Source organism: Panthera onca, chromosome F2, assembly GCF_046562875.1.
Source record: "Panthera onca isolate mPanOnc1 chromosome F2, mPanOnc1 haplotype 2, whole genome shotgun sequence".
Taxonomy (NCBI): domain Eukaryota; kingdom Metazoa; phylum Chordata; class Mammalia; order Carnivora; family Felidae; genus Panthera; species Panthera onca.
Genome location: NC_138356.1, coordinates 21,920,577 through 21,941,790, shown reverse-complemented (window position 1 = coordinate 21,941,790; position 21,214 = coordinate 21,920,577). Strand labels below are relative to the sequence as shown.

Sequence of the window (21,214 nt, the reverse complement as noted above, 5' to 3'; positions counted from 1 at the left end):
GGAACTTTTCCTAGTCTAAGGAAATGGAAAGATGTGGGGATCCTGGGCGGGCACACCTACAACAATAGAATAGGAGATGTATTTTTTAAAATACTTGGGTCATAAGAATAGTTTCACTGTTTGATTTCTCCGCTACAATGCCTACTACCCGAGACATTATACGATGCCCAAATTCATTATTGGTGAAGAAAGCCGGGTGCATCTCAGTCATCTTGTTCCAAGGAAGCCACTTCCTTTCCTTTGTCAAAAAACTATATGTTCATTTACGTACCATAATTGTGAATATGAGCACGGGTTCATGTTTCTCTGATCACACTGATCATTTAGTCTCGGAAAATATGGACAACAGTGTCTGAGGGAACGCCAATGTCAGGTCCTATCCATATTGTGTATGTATTCGATGGGCTGATAATCATGAAATTGAAATTATTTGCTTGGGTCTCATGCAAATCTTAGAAATAGGGAAGACGGTAGTCGCTGAGGGCTCACTAGAAGAAAAAAACAACAAATAATAATAAACACAAATAATATGTTACCCATATTATTGCCAACACTGGCATTTACTCCTTCAATGATCATTGCACTTCTCTGTACCAAGCCCTGTGTTGGAGGCAAAAATTGTGAAGGTGCCCCCACAACGAGTGTTCTTTTGGGTCAGATTGTGGTTTTTAAGTTGCTGATCTAAATTTCAAAAACACCCCACGTCACTCTCTACCTTCCCCAAACTTCCGAATCCGTCTTCTGGAGGAGGGCGTCTTTACCTGGAAAAAGCCCCATGGGTCTCCTTGTAGCCCTGGGCTGACGAATAACGACCTCCCTAGATGCATTAGCAAAGGTGTTGCCCCAGTGAGTGGTAGCTGGGCATCGTTGGACCTCATTCAGCCCAGCCAGTTTACTGCCTTGGCGGAAAGAACTGGAGACAGCCTGGGCGAGGCTGAGCGGTCTCGGTTCTTCCGCACTTTGCCCCGCCTCGCCTCGCCTCCTTCCTTCCCGGGACGGTGTACCACGGTCCCCCCAGGGTGGTGGCGGCCCCGGATACTCTACAAGGCTTTAGCTGAAGGCAACAGGGCGCTTGGAGTCTGTCTGAGGGTGGAGGTGTGGTCTTGTCTTCAAGTCGTGATGCACTGCACGCACGCTTTTTTCCGCTTAGACTATTTGTTCACGGTGGGGGGTTGGTGGGAGCGATGCTAAGGCTTCTCCAGGCGACCTTTAAGAGCTCCACCCCTGTCTTCAAAAGGAAGGTTTGTACTTGCCGGCGGTTAAGGCCTCCAAAAAAAAAAAAAAAAAAAAAAAAAGTGGGGGATGGCCATAAAGGTGAGAGGAGACTGAGGAGGAAGGCTTTACTCATTGTAACTTTCGGCCGGCGGCAGTTTTTGATCCTAAGGAAAGGGTACGGACCACATTAAACTCCCCAGAATTGCAGAATGAAAACTGAGGTGGGGGTGGGGACTGGAGAACAAGCATTCTCAGAAATCTGTATGGAAGGGAGGAGGGCGAAGAGCTTCTGGTTCTCTGGAGTCTGTTCGTAAAAGGGCATCTGAACTGGGTTTGGGAACATTGTCCCCAGGCCTTGGAGCGCGTGGAGTGGGCGGAAGGTATCCTGGCACGTGGTTACGCGTCGGTTAAAGCGGGTGCGGGGCGATTCCGACCTGGCTTCCCGCTCCCGAGTCTGCGACCCCCTGGCTGGGTGTCCACTCATTGAACCCAGGTCCAACGACGACTCGCTTCGCGCCAGGCTCTATTCAGGACGCTGGAGAAAACAGCCCTGTCATCTGAGGTCACTTAACCCCTGGGAACGTCAGTGTCTTCAGTGTCTTCATAGGCAGCGCCGCAGGGTGGGACGGCTGCAGGGCCGCTATGATCCCTTCCAGCTGTCAAATATGACACGGGCGCGAATGGGTGTGCCCTCCGCTGACGGATGAGCCCCCTACTCTCGGCGGTGGGCGGGGAGAAGGACCCGATAGGCCATTTTGCTTCGGTCACTTCTAGGCAGGCGAGATACAAATGTTCCTGATGCTCAGCCTGAAAGACAAACCTGTTCGAGGGTGCGGGAACTTAACTGATCTCGGCCACAACAGGCTGCTTTTCCAAAATATTACGGCAAACCTGGGCGAAATCTCCTCTCAGAAGCATGTCCTTACCTAGCTGACCGTCCTTAGTGTATGCACAGGCCTGTGTGCGGCAAGCGGGCCAGCATTAGGCCCCTTACAGCACCAGGCGACTCTTGCCCCGGCCCGGGGTCCCACTCCAGCTTGGCGCTCGGAAGAGAGACCGAATCCAGCCCGCTGGAGCGGGGCCCCCTCTGTGGCGCGGCCGTCGGCCCGCGCCGCCCCGCCCTGCAGAACGGAGACCAGCGCCCGGGGCCCGCCTCGGCACCCCGAGCGTCGTCGGCTTCCCAGTCCCAGTGTCCAGCAAAGCCTTTGTGAGCGCCTGCGGTCGCTTCCAGGCTATCTGTTTCTAGCCCGAGCTGAAAATGCAGTGAGAGGACGAGGGACTGCTCGGGCGGCCCCGGCGAGCTGGGCCGCCGGTCACCGAGCGCGCTCTGCAGCGCCAGCGAGGGCCCTTCCGGAGCCCCCGGGGGCCCCGCGCCGGGAGCCGCAGCGAGGGCACCCTCTTCGCGAGTCCCACCTCCCCGACGCTACAGGTGGCGGGCAGGGCACCCGGCCCCTCTGCCCGGCCCAGGCCTCCGACGTCTTCCTCGGCGCGGGTGAAGGGAGCGAGCCTAGCCCGCCTAAGGCCTCCTAATCCCGCCGCCCCAGCTCCTTACTCCCACCTCCCTGGGTAGGCTTAAAGCCTCCCGGTCCTTCTGGCTCATTCCTCGCGCTCCCTCCCCCGGTGCCCCCACCCTGGAGCTCAAAACCTGCGCGCGTGACTTCGCCACCGCGTTGACTAGCCCCGGTCGCTGCGGAGCTTGGGAGGGGGGGGGGGGGGGGAAGGGAGGCGGGGAGGGGGAGGGAGGGGCTGGAGGAGATGGAGCCAGGGGAGAGGCCGTGGGTTGGGGCAAAATGATCCTCGCAGGGCTAAGCAAAAGCAGCTGCTGGTAACAGGCGCCGCCAGGGAGGGAGCGGGTTTCCCAGCCCCGGTCGCTCGCTGCTGCAGCGGGTGCACGGACGGCGGGAGCAAGCGCACGCGGGAGTGACCCGCAGCAGAGACGCGAGCTCTGTCGGCCCACCAAACCCTCGCTGGGACAGAACAGTCCCAGAGGGCTCTCCCGACCAGCCTTCCTCACCAAGGCGTGGTAAAATGCCCCCCCCCCCCCCCACCACTGCTCCCTCCCGAACGAGCTCTCTCCCTTCCTTGCTCGCACCCCCAGTGGGGTGCTAGAGGGAGATCAGTCAAAGCTTCACGAGGAGGTGGGGTGGAGGGCGGCAGCTGACTTCCCTGGCCTCCGTCCCCCACACCCAGCGTCCTTGCGGAGACGTGGCCAAACGCTTCGCATTGTTTCCTGAGGTCGAGCAGCAAGGACCCGTTTCAGTTAGAAACACCTCTGGTTGTGTCTTTTCCCGTGTACTTCTGAGAAGTGAAATAAGGAACTGATGCCTGCTGCACTTTCAGAAGCTCATATTGGACAAGTGTTTGTAAATGCAAAAAATTAAATAAATACATAAATAAATAAAACTTAGGAAAATTAATAAACACATGGAAATCCACGACAAGCCGTAACAACTGATTTTTATCTACCATTTTATATCCGTCTAGTATCCATCTAAATATAAAAACCCCGCGATTTTATGTAGTTTACATAAACCACAGGTATTTGGCACTTCATCTTGTGTTTTATTCCGATACATTCATGAATTGGCCATGGGCCTTCCAAACAGACTAAATACATACTTGAATCTTGGAAAAATAAAATTCAGCTCAACTTATTGCATTTACATTTTATGAAGTTTTTTCTTAATTGGGAGCTAGTTCTCTAAAATCCCTTCACCACCCAGTTAGAGTCCTAAGGCTTTCAGCCTCTGGTTCCACTGCTTCAGTGATATCTAGTAATAAAATCTTTGCGGTCCCAGAATATAATCAATCTAGAATTTCTTTCTTTGGATGTTTACATCGTGAGGAGTTTTCGTTACAATCTTGTTAACATGTTTTGTTTAACTCCAGACATGTTAGAAAAGAAAAAAAAAAAAACTGAACATTCTTATGGAGAGAATATTTTTTCTTCAATCTTGATTTGACTGAGATATCAGGGGTAGCACTTTGATTTATCTTCCCTTTCCAAAGAAAATTTTGTGTTTGAATTTACTTATCAAATGATACATCCACACTGACAGCTTGTCTTTTGATTTTATTGACAATAATATAAACTTTTAGCAAATAAGAAGGTACCTTCTGAAGCAAAGCAGCTTCCAGAAGTATCTCTTTCGCGTGTCTGCCTACCTGTTCAGCTACCCAAAACAGACCATAAAAAGATGTCTTTTCATCCGCACTTCTCTCATTCTTGAAAGCTTCAGACATCTCTAAATAAGTGAAATTCGAATGCCCCATTTGAGGGAGCTTATGCATTATAGGGTCTTGGATTTGGACAAAAGAACTGTTCAAAATCTTTAGAGAAATAATCTCCGTGTATTTAGAAACAGCCTGGGGAACGGCATCTCTCTCTCTGAGGTTCCTCCACAAAAGCCCCCGCTGGCGAGCCGCTTGTACATTTATGTCCGTAGACACGTCACTATTCGGGCCATTATCTTCCCTCTTCCACTTTTATTGGGTAAGCGCAGCTGTGAAGAATCAGAAACAATATATATTGGGAAAGAATAAGGGAGATTCTGGAATTCTAAAGCCGGACCATAATTTCTAGTTTCACTTCTCTCTTCCCCACCTCCCCCACCCTCCTATCCCATTTGCAAGATCACGTGTGCAGTTCTGCATCCCACAGTCTGTTCTCGAATTTCTTATATGGTCCCCCCCCCCCCCCCCCCCCCGCTAGACTTCCGTAGAGTGAAGGCGAAATCGGCAGAGAAAAGCCTCCTTTCCGAGGTGAATTTTGCTTAGCTCTCTGAGCCCGGCTCACGTCGTTTGGCGGTCTCTGCTTCTGCGATTCCTCCCACGATGCCACAGCCCCAGTACGCGCGACCCCAGACGGTCTCTCGTTCTGTCTGTCTCCCTCTCTCTCTGCCTCTTCCCAAGCTTCCTAGCTCGATTTTCACATCAAGTGAGTCATTCACCATTGATCCTTGCAGCCACGTTCGCAGTATTTCTTGAACAGTAAACGCCTCTTTCCAAAGGATTTGATCAGCATTTCTCGCTCACATTTAATTTTGTACATAGTTTCACACCCCCCTGCGCCTGGCCTCACCGGCAATCCAATTGCATTCGCACAGAGTGCAGGTAAACGCATGGTGCCTTTTGCCTCCATCGATGTCATTGTATCTGATTGCGGGTGAGAATTTCGCGAGTTGCTGGAACGACACCCAAAGCGATTAAATTAATGATTTGAGACTGCTAACAAAACTTTACCTAACTTCAAAGATTAAAAATTGCTGCAAGTGGTCGCACTGCAGTCACCACAGGGATCATATTATACACACACACACACACACACACACACACACACACAGAAGAATAACTCCTTTTTTCACTCCAACAAACATTTTGCCCCTGCTAATCCAGTAGTTTCCTTAGCTGATCGGGACATGATTTGAGTTTTCCTTTTGCATATATAAATAAATTCTCTGATCTGAAAGGAAATATCTACATCATGTTAGATTTAGGCAAATTATTGAGCTGGGCATTTATTTCAGGATCTACAGCAAATTAAAAAATGAAATCCGGGGATAAGGATTTCAGAGTAAAATGGCCACTAGCTGTCAGCATGCTGTGTGTTCTAAAAAGTGATTGCTAAGATTTCAGTTGGATTCCCCCCCCCCCCCCCTTCATAGTCACCATAAATATACTGGTCTGGGGCTATGATTCAGTTAATATAGAGATTTAATATCCTGTCAAAGCACTGGTTTAAATGATGCATAAAGCAATTTTAAGTTTTGTCCCTTCAAGAATACTTTAAGCTATCAAATATTTGTTTGATAAATAGAATACCAAAACAAAGCAAGCAAACACAATGTCTTGTGTTAGGAGAGAAACCACATGGAGGCAAAGAATAAAACAAAGCAAAGAAAAACAGACAAAAACAAAAACAGAAACAGAAGAAGTCAACCCCAATCAACAATTCAGCTCTCTGAATATCTGACTAATATTCAAGGACACATTAGGTTTTCATTACCAAGAACAGCTCTGAAGTGCCTCTTGTTACATGTTAAGAAATAAAGACAATTACAATGTTGGAAACATAATTTTCCTCACTATAAATATTTTATGCTTATCAAACAAACAGTGGATTGTTTGCTTTCTCCTTTCCACTACTCCTTTGGCACTAATTTTGGCGCTTAGACGGTACTTGGTTTGGCATGCAAGGCAAGGCTGTTTGAAAATTATCTTTACAGCTACCTCTGGTACTATTCTTCAGGCTTATTTTTGGCCAAAAGAGAGCTGATTGTTTCCTCTAAATGGCCTCAGCCCACAATCTCTGCTTTTACAGGATAAACCTTTCATGTTACATCTTTTCAATGAATCCAAGCTTTCTTATCCTGGGCTCTCTACCTGTTTAGTTTTATTTTTGCATGATGACAGAACTCACAAAGTAGAATCCGTTTCAAGACAATGTTGATAGTAATTTACAATTATAAACCAAAAGTCAACAAGAGTACTATCAGCTATCTGCCAAAAACATGGTCAGGAAATAGCAAATGAGATTTAACCTAGATAAGTACAAGTAGTATGTCTGGGGAAATATAATCTAAAAGTCATAAAGTTGAGGTCCAACTTCGTACTCTTCATGAGTCAAACTCCCAGATATTTCCGTTCTGCTGGTCATGAGAGTTTACTTATGGAGAATGCAGTTCTGTTCTAAACTATACCGGAAGAGCAATTATGCTGGTTATATTTTTTTAATGCACCTGCAATTTTATTCTTGGAGAAAAAGGTGCTGTTTTAAAAATTTGCTAGTTGTGAGAAAGAGGAATAAATCTGATGCTTGTTTGTCATATGATATTACAGAAATGTAAAAAGAACAACCAAGCCATTGGCTGTGGAGTGGGGGCAAGAGCAAAGGACTGCCACATCAAGGAATCATATTCCCCTGAAGCACTTGTTAGATATTATCTCTTTATAAAAGTAAAGGCAGCTCACAAATGGATATGTTAATAAGTAGAATGATCTGGATAAAAGCAAATGGGAAGTTCAGGAAAGCTCCACCTATAACAGTCGTTGAGAATGAAAAGTATCTATATGCCAAGAGAGAAAAATGATAAAAAGAAAAGAAAAAATGGGCAAATTAGATTAAATTCAGAAAATCTGAATCTCAGTAACTTTGGAAGATTCACCTAAAAGGAAAAGATCAACACAACAGGTATTATTTGTTTTAACTAATCAAAAGTACAATAAAGTTTGCTGTAGTAATTACTTGTGAGACATAGGGTATGGGTAAAACATAACTTGACAATTCATCTTAAGTCTTTGCTTTGGTAGAAAGCTGGCCAAGGATCCTTGTGTTGTATCCCAAACTCGGTTTCCTAAGTTGTAAGTGCATAAAGTGCCCTTTTACTACATACCCCCCAAATTGCTAGTATAAAGAATTTGATAATGTTCTTTACAAGTCTTGATAGGATGAAATGTATTTGCTAATGTTAGTTAGTCAACAATAAATGGATTAGAAAACTAGCCCTAATGTAACAAGAAATTAAATGTAAAAGTCAAAACTTATGGCTCACGTAGAAAGTTCACTATGGCTCATGTAATAAGTTCACTATGGCTCATGTAATAAGTTCCTGTCTAGTGGATAAATTTCTCCCGGGTTTACCTCCTACCACTTTTTAGTGGATCAATAGGCATAGACCTTAACTTTCAGATCACAGGATATTTCAGTAGACTAAGAATCACAAGTGCTTTTTAAAGTATATAGGCCTTAAAGCATAGGGATCAGTCTTGTGCATAATATCTCTTGGTATTATTATTCTAGTGCCTTCAATTCATGCTCTCTAGCCAGACATACTCCAGGAGTTAACATGATGCTAACAGTATTAAGTGATTTAGCTAAGTGAAAAAAGAAAGACCGGTACTGGGGGGAAAAATCATTGATCGATTAAAAGTTTCTTTAAATGGCTCCTGCACATAAGAAAATGTCTAACTCACACTTGAAGAGTTGGCTTGACTCTTGGTTGTTCCATATGGTCCAGTCTTCTCCAACTGATGATCACAAGTAAATCTTGATCTAAGCTAGTGGGCTGGATCTTCTTTCCCCTTTAAGGAAAACTCCCATTAGGTGCATTTGACAAGTCTTTCGAGATGAAAGTACATTGCCAAACCAAATAATACAAGGATTTTTAAAGTGTGTGCGCATGTGCGCGCGTGTGTGTGTGTGTGTCTGCGTGAGTGCACGTGCACGTGAGAGAGAGAGAGAAAGAGAGAGAGAGAGAGAGAGAGAGAGAGAAGCACAAAATTTCTTTTGAATCAGGATTGTTCATAATATACCTAACCTGTCATTGTAGACAGAATACAAATGCTCAAAGAACTACAAAATTTCTGTTGATTTTTGTCCTCTCCCTTCTGTGGATATGTATTTGAGAGTTTGAATAAGTCCTTGGTTTAAACATATATTTCTGTCACATGTATTCTATGTTTATGCCATAAACTAGAGTAAAAAATTCTACACTTAAGCAATTTTTGTGCCTTCATGTGCAAGAAACCCTGTCATTTCTTTATTGTACATAGGTAGGTTAGGATAGCAGTTAAGATTAGCATTTTATGACATGTAAACAGCTCAATGTTCTTGGTCCAATATAAACTAACAGATACATAATTGAGTCCTTATGGTAGTTACTAGTTTTTTACATGGAAATTCTCTTCCTCTCTCTCATATATATATATATATATATATATATATATATATATATATACATATATATATATACATATATATACATATATACATATATACATGTACATATATATGTATACACACATATGTACATATATGTACATGTATATATATGTATGTATATATATACACACATACATACATATATATATATACACATCGATAGATGAATATAAACATATATATTCTCAAGTGGTTATGAATATGTGTTTTATTGGATCTTGGCTTGGTGTTACAAAGGACACTTAAATTTTTATTGAAAATTTTATTCATACTTGTATTCTTGTCAAATGGAAAAATAAGTATATTTTATGTTAAAAATAAACCTATCTTAGGTGGTATCATGCATTTGCGGACTGTGACCCCGTGCCCAGACAGGACTACAAATCCACACTGTGCCTGTGACTGATTTGGGATTTGGATTTCTGATTTGGCAGAGAGATGTGTAAAAACCTCAAGTAGTCAACAGCTCCCTATTGGCTGTGCATCTGAGGGGCTCAAGAGCATTGTTTATTCCAGCAAGTGTCTGGAATACATTATACTCAATAAATTGGCTCCTGCTACTCCCGTTTTGGAGAATATGAAGAATTTGTATACTGCACTAAAATAAATGTACTTTGCCCAAATAGCAATTTTCCTTAATAGGAAATTCTGAATATGACTTTATCTTCTGAATCTAGTGCTGCCAATATTTTAAACACATGGCATTTCCTAAAGAGCAGTAATGAAATAATTCTTCACACCTTCAAGTTCAGAAACTGGTTCAAAATTTAGCTATTTTTATCCAAAGACCATATGAATCTAGGTTTTGAGATGTTAGAAAAATAAAATGGTAGAATATTTGGGTTTGGAGCTGTTCTATATATATTTTTAAAGAAATATTAGAATCAGGGATCAAAAGACTCTTTGTATTAATACATAAAATTTAGATTATATGTTATTGCTTCTAAATTACAAAGATTGATTTTTTAAATACGATTTTCAAATAAATACCATGCCTGTAGTCTTTGACAAAAGAAACTTTCATTGCTTTTGGTGAGTTCATAGCAGATACTTATATTTGGTATTTTGGGGTTTTTGTTACTTCCTCCTTAAATAAAACTTTTGATCACCTGAGCTCTAAAAGACTCTGGATTTGCTTTTTTATACCATATTTTTTTATATTCATAATGAGAAAGGATAAGCAATGGATTCAAAAAGGCAAGGTCGTCCTCATCAACTGGCTGATTTGGTTATTATTTCTATTTGGACAAGGTATTGGGGAATTATTGAGTTAACATAATTTATCAGTACACTGACTTGTAGAAATCCTCTCACCTGACATACATGGTCTATTTTGGAAAGTTTCAGGGTCTGCACACTAATAAACATCCAACAGTTCAGGACCCCTAATCCGTGTTTGTGTATATTTCTATTTATTTCCTGCATGTTGGTCTTATCTCAATCTATAACCTATGGTCTTTGAAGGTGAAGGATTCTGACTCTAACTTCATGGTATCTCGTACAAGCCAGCAGATACTTGACTCATAAACAACAGCAAAGCATGTGACTCTAGATGAATTTGCCCGAGTATGCACAATTATATCTGTATTCATACCGTGCTTTATACTTTCCGAGGGCCTTTGGCCTACATGATCTCATTCGATGTGAATAATTGAGTGACGATGCGGAAGGCAGTTTATTTGAGAGCGAGAGAGAGAACTGCAAACATTTTAATGCTGCTCACTGAGAAGCATGAGTCCTTATAAGAGCAAATCATCAAAGTGTCTGCAAATCCTTCACTGCTTGTGATTGGATTCCCTAATCAAGTAAGCGGAAGTTGCCAAAGAAGGAGGAGCTCAGATTACTGGCCTCTGATGGAGGTTTCATCCAATGCTGAAACACTTTACAGGTTGAATCCAGGTTGGCCCTAGCCCCCATCAACTCAAAGATACAGAGGGACTTGGAGGTTACAGGAACTTCCACCTACCTTCCCCAAGTGTTCCTCGATGCAAAGAAAGGCAAAAGTCCTTAAGTTACAGTACTTACCTTTAAGACCACTTATAAAATTATTCGAATCTCTGATGTTTTAATAAGTTTCAGTCTGACGACTTAAGCACTTCAAGGTGCTCCCCACCCACCAGGAAAAAAAAAAAAAGATCACCATGTCACTCGGCCTGTCTGTCCCTACAGGCCCACCTCAAGCACACCTAACTGCCCCACGCTGACAGACCAACCCCCCTCCACCCTCACCCTGAGTTTAAACACGGCCAAGGCTGAGGAGTCCTAGACACCCCGCGGGGCGTGGGCAGCAGGCCCAGGCTCCAGCTCCCGTGCGGAGGGGAGTCGGGGCCCAGGGAGGGGACTGGGGGCCGGGAAGGGGGGACTGGGAAGACCGGGGGTGCTGGGAAGAGGGTTCCCCTCGCCAGCGCCGGCCCTGGTGTCGCTGCGCACTCGGAGCCGCGCAAAGGGCGCCCCTCAACCCGGAGGCACAGGCGCATTTCAGAAGGAGAGAAAGAAAAAAGCCACCACCGGCTCGAATTTCTGGAAGCCAGAGCCGTTTTTTGCCCTAAACACCGAGACAGAACCCCTCTAAGCGCTGCCCTGGCCTCTCCGTTACCCATTTTCGGTTTGTTTTCGGAAGAACCGGTTCCTCAGTCCCGCGTCGCCGCAGTTGGGACCCGAGTAAGTCCAGCCGCCAGGACCCTGTCGCCAGCCACCCTCCCCTCGCGCGCTCTCTTCCCACCTTCGCCCGCGGCGGCTGCGCTCCGGCCCCTGCCCGGGCTGCCCGGCCGCTTTGGCCTCCAGTCCGGTTGCAGTGATGGGGAGAGACTTTGTTGTGAAACTGAATCTGACCCTCTGGCTTCCAGGCAGCGGCCGAGAGCCCGGGGCCGCGGCCCCACCCGGGGCGGGAGGGCGGCGATGGGAGCCCGGGGAGCCGCGGAGGGGGCGCCGCCGCCGCCGCCGCCGCCGCCGCCGCCGCCGCCGCCGGGGTCCAGACCCCCGGGCGAGCGCGCGCGCCGCCCGCACCCTCGCCCGCCGGCCTCGTCCGAGGCGCGGGCACCGCCGCCAGGTACGCGAGGCCACCTGGAAGGGCGCGGCGGTGCGCGCAGTGCTGGGGACGCGCGTCGCCCCTTTGCCTGGAAGCCTTGGGGCGCCCGCTGCACGTGGAGGGCTGTGTCTGGGGCCGGTTTGTTTTTCTTCCGGGAGGTGGTGACTGATTGGGACGTCGGGGGACCGAGGGGGGTCATCTTGGCCCTATTTGATGTTGTGATTGCTGTCTTGGACGTGTGCTTGCGCTCGAAGCTCCAGTAATGGAAAACATTTGGGGAGCAGTTGAGGCAAGCAGATATTTATATTTAGTGCTTTCTAGCCCCCCTCCCGTCCCCAGGATTCCTTACTGTGGCTGAAAGTGAGTCGGTTGGTCCAAATCAAAGAGGCCAGTTAAAAGAAGTAGCAGATGAATTGGAGAGGTCAACAATGGTGACCCATTATTATTTCTAGGAATAATTAAGAAGCCGATGAGAAATAGACAGGATCTCTGCGTTGCCTTCGGTGAGTTTGGGGGAAGGTGGGGACAATGCCTCCAGTACAGACAATTTTTATTGTTTTCTTCATGTTAAGACCCACCCAACATTTTTCTTCTGGTGGCCACACTGATGAATGCTAGCCAAATAAGTCATCTCATAAGACTCAAAGCCTCTTCCAAAAATCCTGGTGGGAGGAGGACTCAAACCTGTAGAGAAGTGCGAGTTAATTACCTGTTTAGAAGAATCAAAGCGAGTGTATACTCAGCACACAAAGTCGCAGTTGTGAGTGAGAAGTGCTATGTAGAAGCAGGATGTCCATGTAGAACAAGAAGGCATTCTTCCATTCTCTTCAGAGACCCCAAGTGTGCCGTGTGTCAAGCTCTGAGCTGTTCAGTGAGCCAACACTGGGAAAGGTGCCATGTACCAAGCATCCAGTTACATGGGTAAAAATGGGTAAAAACGCTCCTGAAGGAGCAGTGTGGTGGACAGTTGTGACCTCATGTGATTAGTACTCTAATGGGCGAAGTCACAGGTGTGCAAGGCTTCCTGGAAGAGAGGACTGAATGAGCCTTGCAAGGTAGGCAGGAGTCTGGGTGGACAGTGTGTCCTCTAGGCAGAGACTTTTGGCACCAGAGGCATTTAGAAGTAACCTGGAGTGGCTATGGGTGAGCAGGAGGGACCTGGGATGTGGTAGAGATGTGCAGGGATGGTAACTGGGGCCAGCTTGGAAAGGATTTGGTTATCAGACCACATCAGACTGAATCAGACTTGTTCCCTGCTTTGGGAGAGAGCACAATCTAACAAGTTTCACAATGTGGAACATGTAAAGGCCTTGGAGGGAAGGCAGGGCACTGTGCTAATTAAGGTCAGTTACAAAATAGGAACTATGAAAAAAATCTGTTAGTGGGATTATTTAGCCCATAAAAAAATCAAGGTGTTCACAACAGGTAATTAAAGAGAGGGAGTGCTACAATAACAGTGTTGTTTTCCTAATTGTTATATTAGTAACCTGAAATACAGCTTCTAAAAGTGTCTGATTGTTCTTAAGCAGTTGACTTACATGATAATTTTTGGAAGTAAATACTAGAGACAATTAGGCATATTGGGTTATCGTTTTATGACCTTTCATCCCTTACAAAATACTTATCATCTGCTCAGCACAAATTTAGTGAACGTGGACTAAGTGTAGGACGCATTTTCAATCATCTCTATCCTATTGGATGGTATTAATGTCACTGTATAGGTGAGGAAACAGGCTCAGAGAGGTGAATTTTTCCAAGATCACAGAGATGGTAAGTTACCAACTGCAGCCCTCGTCCTCCTGCTCTAAGCCTTCAGTAGTCTTTTTCACCCTTTGACTCATCAGGACTAACTCTGTTTTTGGCTTTCTCCCCTTTATCATTTCTATCAGTGACTTGAAAGTTGCAAGCTAAAGCCGTGGTTTTTAGGTTGGTGCATTACGTAAAGCTGGAACGGATGCATCAGTCATTGGCTTGCAGAACCCTGAGTCACAGAACAGCCAGTGAGCTTGATTGACACGCAGAAATTAACAAAATGAGAATTTCACAGGGATGAGTCAGTTCCTCAAATAGAGAAGAGAGGGATAATGCCTTGAAAATAGGTCATTTGCCCAAGAGTTTGAGTGTCCCTAAGCTCAGTACGGTGTTTGCATCCAGGGACCACTGGCCAACAGATATGTCCTGTGGAGGGAGATCAGAAAGTTAAGTAACTCATTTTAAAAAAGATATTTTGGGCCTAGAAAGGAGAGCCCTTAGGGGATATTATTAATCTTAAATGTTTCAAGAACTACTTTGTATAGGAGGGTATTGCAATATGTTTGTGTCTGCGCAGAAGAAAAACTGATTTTAGAGAAAGGGGCTTTGATGGGTCTATTTCAGCTCATTATAAGGGAGCACCACCTAAAGGTTAAACCTTCCAGTTGTGGACCAAGCTTGCCAAGCTGGTGAATTTCTGTCCCCGGAAGTGTTCATGCAGAAGCGGGTTGGCTGTCTGTAAAGGATGTTTTATTTATTTATTTATTTATTTATTTATTTATTTTAAAAAAGTTTTAATGTTTATTTGTTTTTGAGAGAGAGAGAGAGAGAGGGAGAGAGAGAAGGGGAGGGGCAGAGGGAAAGGGAGACACAGAATTGTAAGCAGGCTCCAGGCTCTGAGCTGTCAGCACGGAGCTCAGTGCAGGGCTGGAACTCACGAACCGTGAGATCATGACCTGAGCCAAAGTGGAACTCTTAATCAATTGTACCCAGGTGCCCCTGTAAAGGATGTTTTAGATGACTTCCACTCTAGATGGGAATTTGGATTCCACAACTTCCTTCTGTGGCCCCATCACATCTCATACCATGTATATCCTTGTGGATTATGTCACCTATTTTTTTCTCATGGAATTGAGGGGAGGCAGATTTCTGAAACTTTTTTAGCTTTGCTGTAATGTAAGTTACCCTTTGATTTTAAGGAAAGAGTGAGATTCATGAAACCCTGAGCCAGTACATCTTTTCTGACAGCTTAATGCTTTCTCCATTACTGTCTTTATTTTCGATGTTTTGGCCTCTGAGACGTAGTCCTGCAATCTTATTACATCAAGTAATCCTTTCTCTGGTCAAGAAGCAAGTAAGAGTCAGCATCCAGGAAATGAAGAAAATGCTTTGCTAAACTTTAGTTGTGATTGTCAAGGGGAAGGGAATAGTGTTGGAGCAGAGCAGAGAGGTGTTTATTCTCTAGTTTCTCCTAAACTGGCACATGTAATATGCATTAGCTTTAAGGTCTAATGATGAACATACGTTACCTAATGAGCTGGACATTGAAGTCTATGCCTATATCCATGGCTAAAATTGCCTCTGAATTTTAGCAGAAATGGCATAAGAGTCTGCGAAATAAATCTTTCCATTTTATTTTTTAGAAATAAACCTGCTTTTTAAATTTTGATAACTGAATTTTTTGTAGGCCAAATACTTTATGAATCTGACCCAGGGTATTACTGAAAACCGGACCACCATTCAACATTCAAATTTAACTCTTTAAAAAATAAAACCTTCAGAATCATAACTATTGACATGCCAGTTGAGCCTTAACGTTAAACAACATTATGTACTTTTTAATCCTCACCTCTTAAACCAAGGATATGTTTTAAAGCCCCTTTTCGGGGGCGCCTAGGTGGCTTAGTCAATAAAGCGTCCGACTTCATCTCAGGTCATGATCTCAGAGTCCACAGGCTAGAGCCCTGCATTGGGCTCTCTGGTGACAGCGCAGAGCCTGGAGCCTGCTTTGGATTCTGTGTCTCCCTCTCTCTCTGCCCCTCCCCTGCTTTCTCTCTCTCTCTTTCTCTCTCAAGGATAAATAAACATTAAAAGAAAGAGATAAGGAAAGAAAGAAAGAAGGAAAGAAAGGAAGAAAGAAAGAAGGAAAGAAAGAAAGAAAGAAAGAAAGAAAGAAAGAAAGAAAGAAGGAAAGAAAAGAAAGAAAGAAAGAAAGAAAGAAAGAAAGAAAGAAAGAAAGAAAAAGAAAACCCCTTTTCACTTTTACACCTGAAAGTGAACATTATTGTTGGACCCATATAGTTTACTCAAGCAGGAGTGAATATCACCTGTGTTAGAGGTGAGTGTTGGTGGATAAACAGTTAGACAAAGATCAGCACTAATGTCATGTTTTATTAGGAGGGGCAGGGACTATTATGTCCAGTGGTGAAGGCCGTCATCATCAAAACGTTAATTCCTTGATGGTGCTGGAAAAAAGAGGTTGACAACTGATAAGAAACATGAATTGTGGCACATTTAAAAAAAATCAAGCTGAAGTGTATATTTCAATGAGTTTTGATAATCATTTTCGCTCATGTCACCACTACAGTCAAGGTAGAGAACACTTGTAAGTGCCCCCAGATCGTTCCCTCGTGCCCCTTTACGGTCCATCCGCCACTTTCCACCCCCTCGGCTCTGGCCCCAAGCAGCCACTGTCCTGCTTTCCATTCCTATGGGTGAGTTTTTCGTGGTGTATTTTTAACATCTTAGGAGGTATTTAATGGTAGGTCTTCCCATATAAAAGAAAAGGAGTTGGTGTTTCATATCTCCTCTTTGCCTTTTGAATGAAGTGAGAACATTCATCATTTAGTTCTAGTCATTTACTTAATTTAAACAGCAGAAAAACATAACCCCTGAATGGTACCAATGTAGTTGGCTACCAGTTATTCCAGACCTTGTTTTTTTTTTACCTTTATTTATTTATATTGAGAGAGCAAGAGAGAGAAAGGGAGGGGCAGAGAGAGAGAGAGCGAGAGAGTCCCAAGCAGGCTTCACACTATCAGCGAGGAGCCCGATGTGGGGCTTGAACTTGTGAATTGTGAGATCATGACCTGAACCGAGATCAGGAGTTTGATGCTTAACCAACTGAGCCACCCAGGCGCCCTGTAGACCTTATTGTTTTAAAACTGAAACTATAGTCTCTGTAGGCTGAGAAACTATTTCCGTGATACATTTTTTTTAAAAACTACATCCCCGGAGGACTGACAATACCCTCAATCCAGCAGATACAAGCAGAATTAATATACCAGCCCAGTGAAATTTTAGATGAATTTCTCATTTGTGATTGTGGGTTTTTTTTTTTTTAAGGTTTATTTAGTTTTAAGAGAGAGAGAGACAAGGTGGTGGGGGGGGGGGGAAGAGAAGGAGGAGGGGCAGAGAGAGAGTGAAAGAGAGAGAGAGAGAGAGAGAGAGAGAATCTGAAGCAGCCTCCATGGGGCTCGAACTCACAAACCATGAGATCACGATTTGAGCCAAAGTCAGACAGCTGACTGCCTGAGCCACCCAGGGGCCCCTGTGATTTATATTTTTAGCTTATTTTCTCTTGGATGCCTGCATTTCTTCATTACATATGAGATTTATAGGCCTGCGGTTCCTAAGCAACGTGCTGCCACACAACCATGGTTCCTCAAATCCCTCGTGGATATGCCACCAGTCATAATCAGTGGGCACCATTTACTATTTCTATGCTTGAATATAAATTATTTTATGACAGGGGCACCTGGGGTGGCTCGGTCAGTTAAGCATCTGACTCTTGATTTCGGCTCGGGTCATGATCTCCCAGTTCCTGAGATTGAGCCCCCGTCAGGCTCTGTGCTGATAGCATGGAGCCTGCTTGGAATTCTCTCTGTCCCTCTCTCTGTCCCTCCGCCCTGCTTGTACTCACATGCACGTTCTCTCTCTCTCTCTCTCTCTCTCTCAAAATAAATTAAAAAAGTTAAAAAATGGTTTTATGACAATGGTCGTCAGACTCCACCAACCGAGTCGTGTGGCACGGTGATTCACCTTGCTGAAAGAAGACGAGAGAGTGATCAGGATGGTAATGAAAGATCCCATATTTACTGGAATGAGGTTTGACTTTTCATCTGGAGTCCACGAGAGCAGATCGTATTCAAAGAGCAATGCTGAGTGGAAGAGAGAGCAAGTGACCGACGCGGGAGATCAGCACAGTGAAGGTCTGCATCGTGATTTGGTTAAGGCTTTCAAACGCCCAGCCGCGGTTTTTCATATTCAAACGTTCGTCTGTGAACACGAAAATTTGGTACCTTTCGATATGGGAGGATTCACGAATGCGGTCGAGATTGTAGGATCTGTGGGAGCAATTTCCTTTGAATATCCTTAAAATATGACTTTCATGTTGCATCTTCTCGTACTAGGGCCACTGTTATATGTGAGAGAAATCTGAATAAGTGAATTTGACCTCACTTTACAAGAATTACTACTTTCAGACACCAGATCGTTTGATCCTCTGATTACACCGTTTGGAATTTGTGCTTAAAGAAAGCATTAAAAAGAAGGCCAAGAGCTTGATGAATGCAGATTTTGAAGTGTTGGATGCCATAGTGCAAGAGTGAAACAAACCCCAAATCTCCCACCTTATGGGATTATCTCCCTGATGGAACATAAATTACAGGGGCGTTAAGAATGACAAATGTAGACTGTAAAATACTTATGCAACGAGGTTCAGAGAAACCGAAAACCAAGCAAGCCTGATGATTCGCTGTGATTATAGTTTCCTAAAGTAAGTTGAGTTGATGGGACTATGGGCATGTTTCTCTGGAGTTTTCTTAATATTGTCCATGTGTGAAGTGCTACATTAAAAGACTGTGTAGGTCTGCCGCTCTCTCAAAACGTAGTTTGAGTTGAACTTCAGTTGCTCGATAAACACATGCCATTAATTTTCCTAATTGGTTTCAACTCATTTGATTGTCCCCACGCTTTCCATTCTTCATCTGAAATGAGAAGGAAGTTACCTATGGTGGAAGCAGAAATCTGGTCGTATTTGGATAGAAGTTCTATAATGAATAGACAGGCCTCATGCTTAAAACAGTAGTACCAGGAAATCCGTGGAACAGCTATAAGAGCAAATTGTTGTGGACATTTATTTCTGTAGAAACTTTATCTCCAGCTGGAGAAGACATTCACCAACATAGAGCTGAACTTGCTTTTTTTCAATGAATGGCTTCAGTGGCTGGATGTGCTCCTTAACAATCTGAGAGATGATTGCGTATCTGCTTTCTGAATCTCACTCACATATATCTCTTTGATATAACCACATTTCTTTGGAAGGTGAGTAAAGCAAAGAAGAGGTGACAGTGCCACACGGCCTCTTGTGGCTTTGGGAACCATGGAATTGCCAGCTGAGTAGGTCCCTGGAGGTCATTCATCCAGTGGTTCGTTTCACTGCAGGCTTCTGTTTGTAAATTTTGTTAAAGACCCCTTGATTTGATATGTTTATTCAATCTGTAGTTGTAGTCTTCTGGGGACACACTTCAGAATAGCCCTTTTCTTTTCTATAAAGCAATGTTCAACCGCTAGTTTCCTTCTGCTTCTCAGGAATGTTAGAAAACTCAACACTTGGTGAGACAGCAAAGATTAAAGTGATGGGGCGCTGTAATGAAAATATTCTTTCATCCAAGGAGCCACAAGTTATTCACAGTGTCTGATGGGTCGCTGCTTCATTACAGATGATTTACGTGCCATCTGAAATATAACCCATTTTTTTCAAAACCGGCAGGAAAAATTAAAATAGAGATGATGCATCATATTTTTAAAAATATTATTTTCTTCCCAATCATCTTAGTCTCCACCTGAGTTTTCTTCAATCTGGAAGGTCTGTCCCAAGAGCCTGCTTGACAAGACCCTCTCTCCGTCTGTTTTATGCCCCCGTAATTCACACACTTATGCCAACTTAACTTCTCCCAATATTTTGTTTTGACAATGGCCAGGATGCTTTGGATGAGCTGGAACTAAGGCAAAAGCAAGATAAATGTTCCCACGTAAGGAGAGGTGCTATTGCTTATTTTATCTGCTGCCCGGCTTTTGCCGCTGGGTAGAAACGAATAGGAAGCACCTATGTGGAGTAAAAATTTTACTGAAGCCAGGAAACATTAGGTTCAGAGCTATTGAGATTTCCCCCCATTAATCCTGTGTGCAGCGAGTCCCCGTAACAAAATTAGCTTTTCAGTGGTGTTTCATCAATGGTCCAGGGGATTGGACTGAAGAAGGCATCGTTCCCTCAGATACTGAAAAGACCAGCTCACACAGGGCCCGTCCTCCATTTCTCCTTCTTGCCCAGGATTGCCTCCTGCTATCCCTCTCATCACCTGCATGGTTCCTCTCAGCACCACATGCCGAGGCTAGCATCTGGCCTGGGACTGTGAATGCAAGATAGGAGCCACACCACTCTGAGCTGGGAATGCCCCTACCCTGTATTCTGTGAGCTACGGTGGCCTGGGAAGGGGCTGATTCCCACCGTCCGCCCCCCCCGGGAGAGCAGTTTCGCAGGTGGCATCGTGCAACTGGCCAATAGGAGGAGTCAAATCCTATTTACATGTGTGCCCAGCCGTGCAGCTATTTTTCACTATTTTGTTCCGTGGATCTTTTCTTCCTACTTAAGAGCTTGTTGAAATACACTTCAGGAAGAGACTTCCAGGCTTTTCCTCCGTGCTCGGAGTGGATAACTGACTCCAGAACAGTGAAGTTGGCCAGCAGAGATTCAGGCTGTCTTTCAGTCCCTTGCCTTTTTATCAGGAAAGCTTACACCTCCGTGGCTAACAGAGGGGTGGCCTTCCATGGTGTACAGCTCCAGGGGGCACCCCTCTTAGGGAGGGTGCCATAAGAGTTGACTCAGGAGTAGGTAAGTAAAGGATTTGGCGTTTTGTGACGAATGCACCCTGCTTTGGCAAGGTGAGTGCTGGGGGTGGATGCGTGAATGGGGATCCAACTGCCACCAGGCTCATGGCTCCCTGTCCTTGTAGGGACACCCCTGCTACCAAGGCACCTGCCTCTGGTGCTCCACAAATCTCCCCAAACAAATCTCAACCAACTGGCCTTCCCATCCGTGCGTATCTGCCCTCACCATTCTGTATTTAGATGAGCCTCCTTGAACGTTCCTCGATTCCTTCTTTTCTAGGGACCACGTGTTGGTTTAAACAAAGTCTCTGAGAGTTCACCTCTGACTACTCCGTATGTATTTACGTGTAGGTCTGAACAGTTTTATGAATAGCTACTCTTTATGTGTGCAATAAGTGGGTAAGTACGTAAGTAGGTAGACAGATAGGCGTCAAGTAAACTGTTTTCTACTTGAGCCTATTTCCTGGGTACTTGAAACAAATGTTCAGGACCAGAAATTTGATGGATACTTTTAAAGTTGATTGAATGATAGCACCACTATTTGACTGCCCACCCAATTCTATCTCGGAGTTCACATGCATTAAAAACTTGCCATGTATCGATAACAC

The 21,214-nt window shown here is 44.6% G+C and overlaps 1 protein-coding gene across 1 annotated transcript; it reads right to left on the bottom strand.

Annotated features, from left to right (window-relative positions):
- Positions 1–3,756: 3,756 nt before the first annotated feature.
- LOC144615066 (uncharacterized) lies at positions 3,757–17,426 on the bottom strand. The gene is made up of 6 exons (XM_078441545.2): positions 17,321–17,426; positions 12,547–12,647; positions 11,658–12,169; positions 8,188–8,295; positions 5,166–5,399; positions 3,757–4,718 (listed from the first exon to the last, which is right to left on the bottom strand). The coding sequence occupies exons 1-6, from the start codon at positions 17,424–17,426 to the stop codon at positions 4,682–4,684; spliced, it is 1,098 nt and encodes a 365-aa protein (XP_078297671.2). The 3' UTR covers positions 3,757–4,681.
- Between the last annotated feature and the right edge of the window lie 3,788 nt (positions 17,427–21,214).

Excerpts from the sequence above, each read along its gene's own strand:
- LOC144615066 (XM_078441545.2), bottom strand. The coding sequence starts at position 17,426 with ATGGTGCCCACTGATTATGACTGGTGGCATATCCACGAGGGATTTGAG. Across the intron at positions 12,170-12,546 it reads GTGGCCACCAGAAGAAAAAT|GGCCAAGATGACCCCCCTCG; the intron begins GTTGGGTGGGTC and ends AACATCAAATAG. Across the intron at positions 8,296-11,657 it reads CGCAGCCGCCGCGGGCGAAG|GGGAAAGAAGATCCAGCCCA; the intron begins GTGGGAAGAGAG and ends TTTTCCTTAAAG.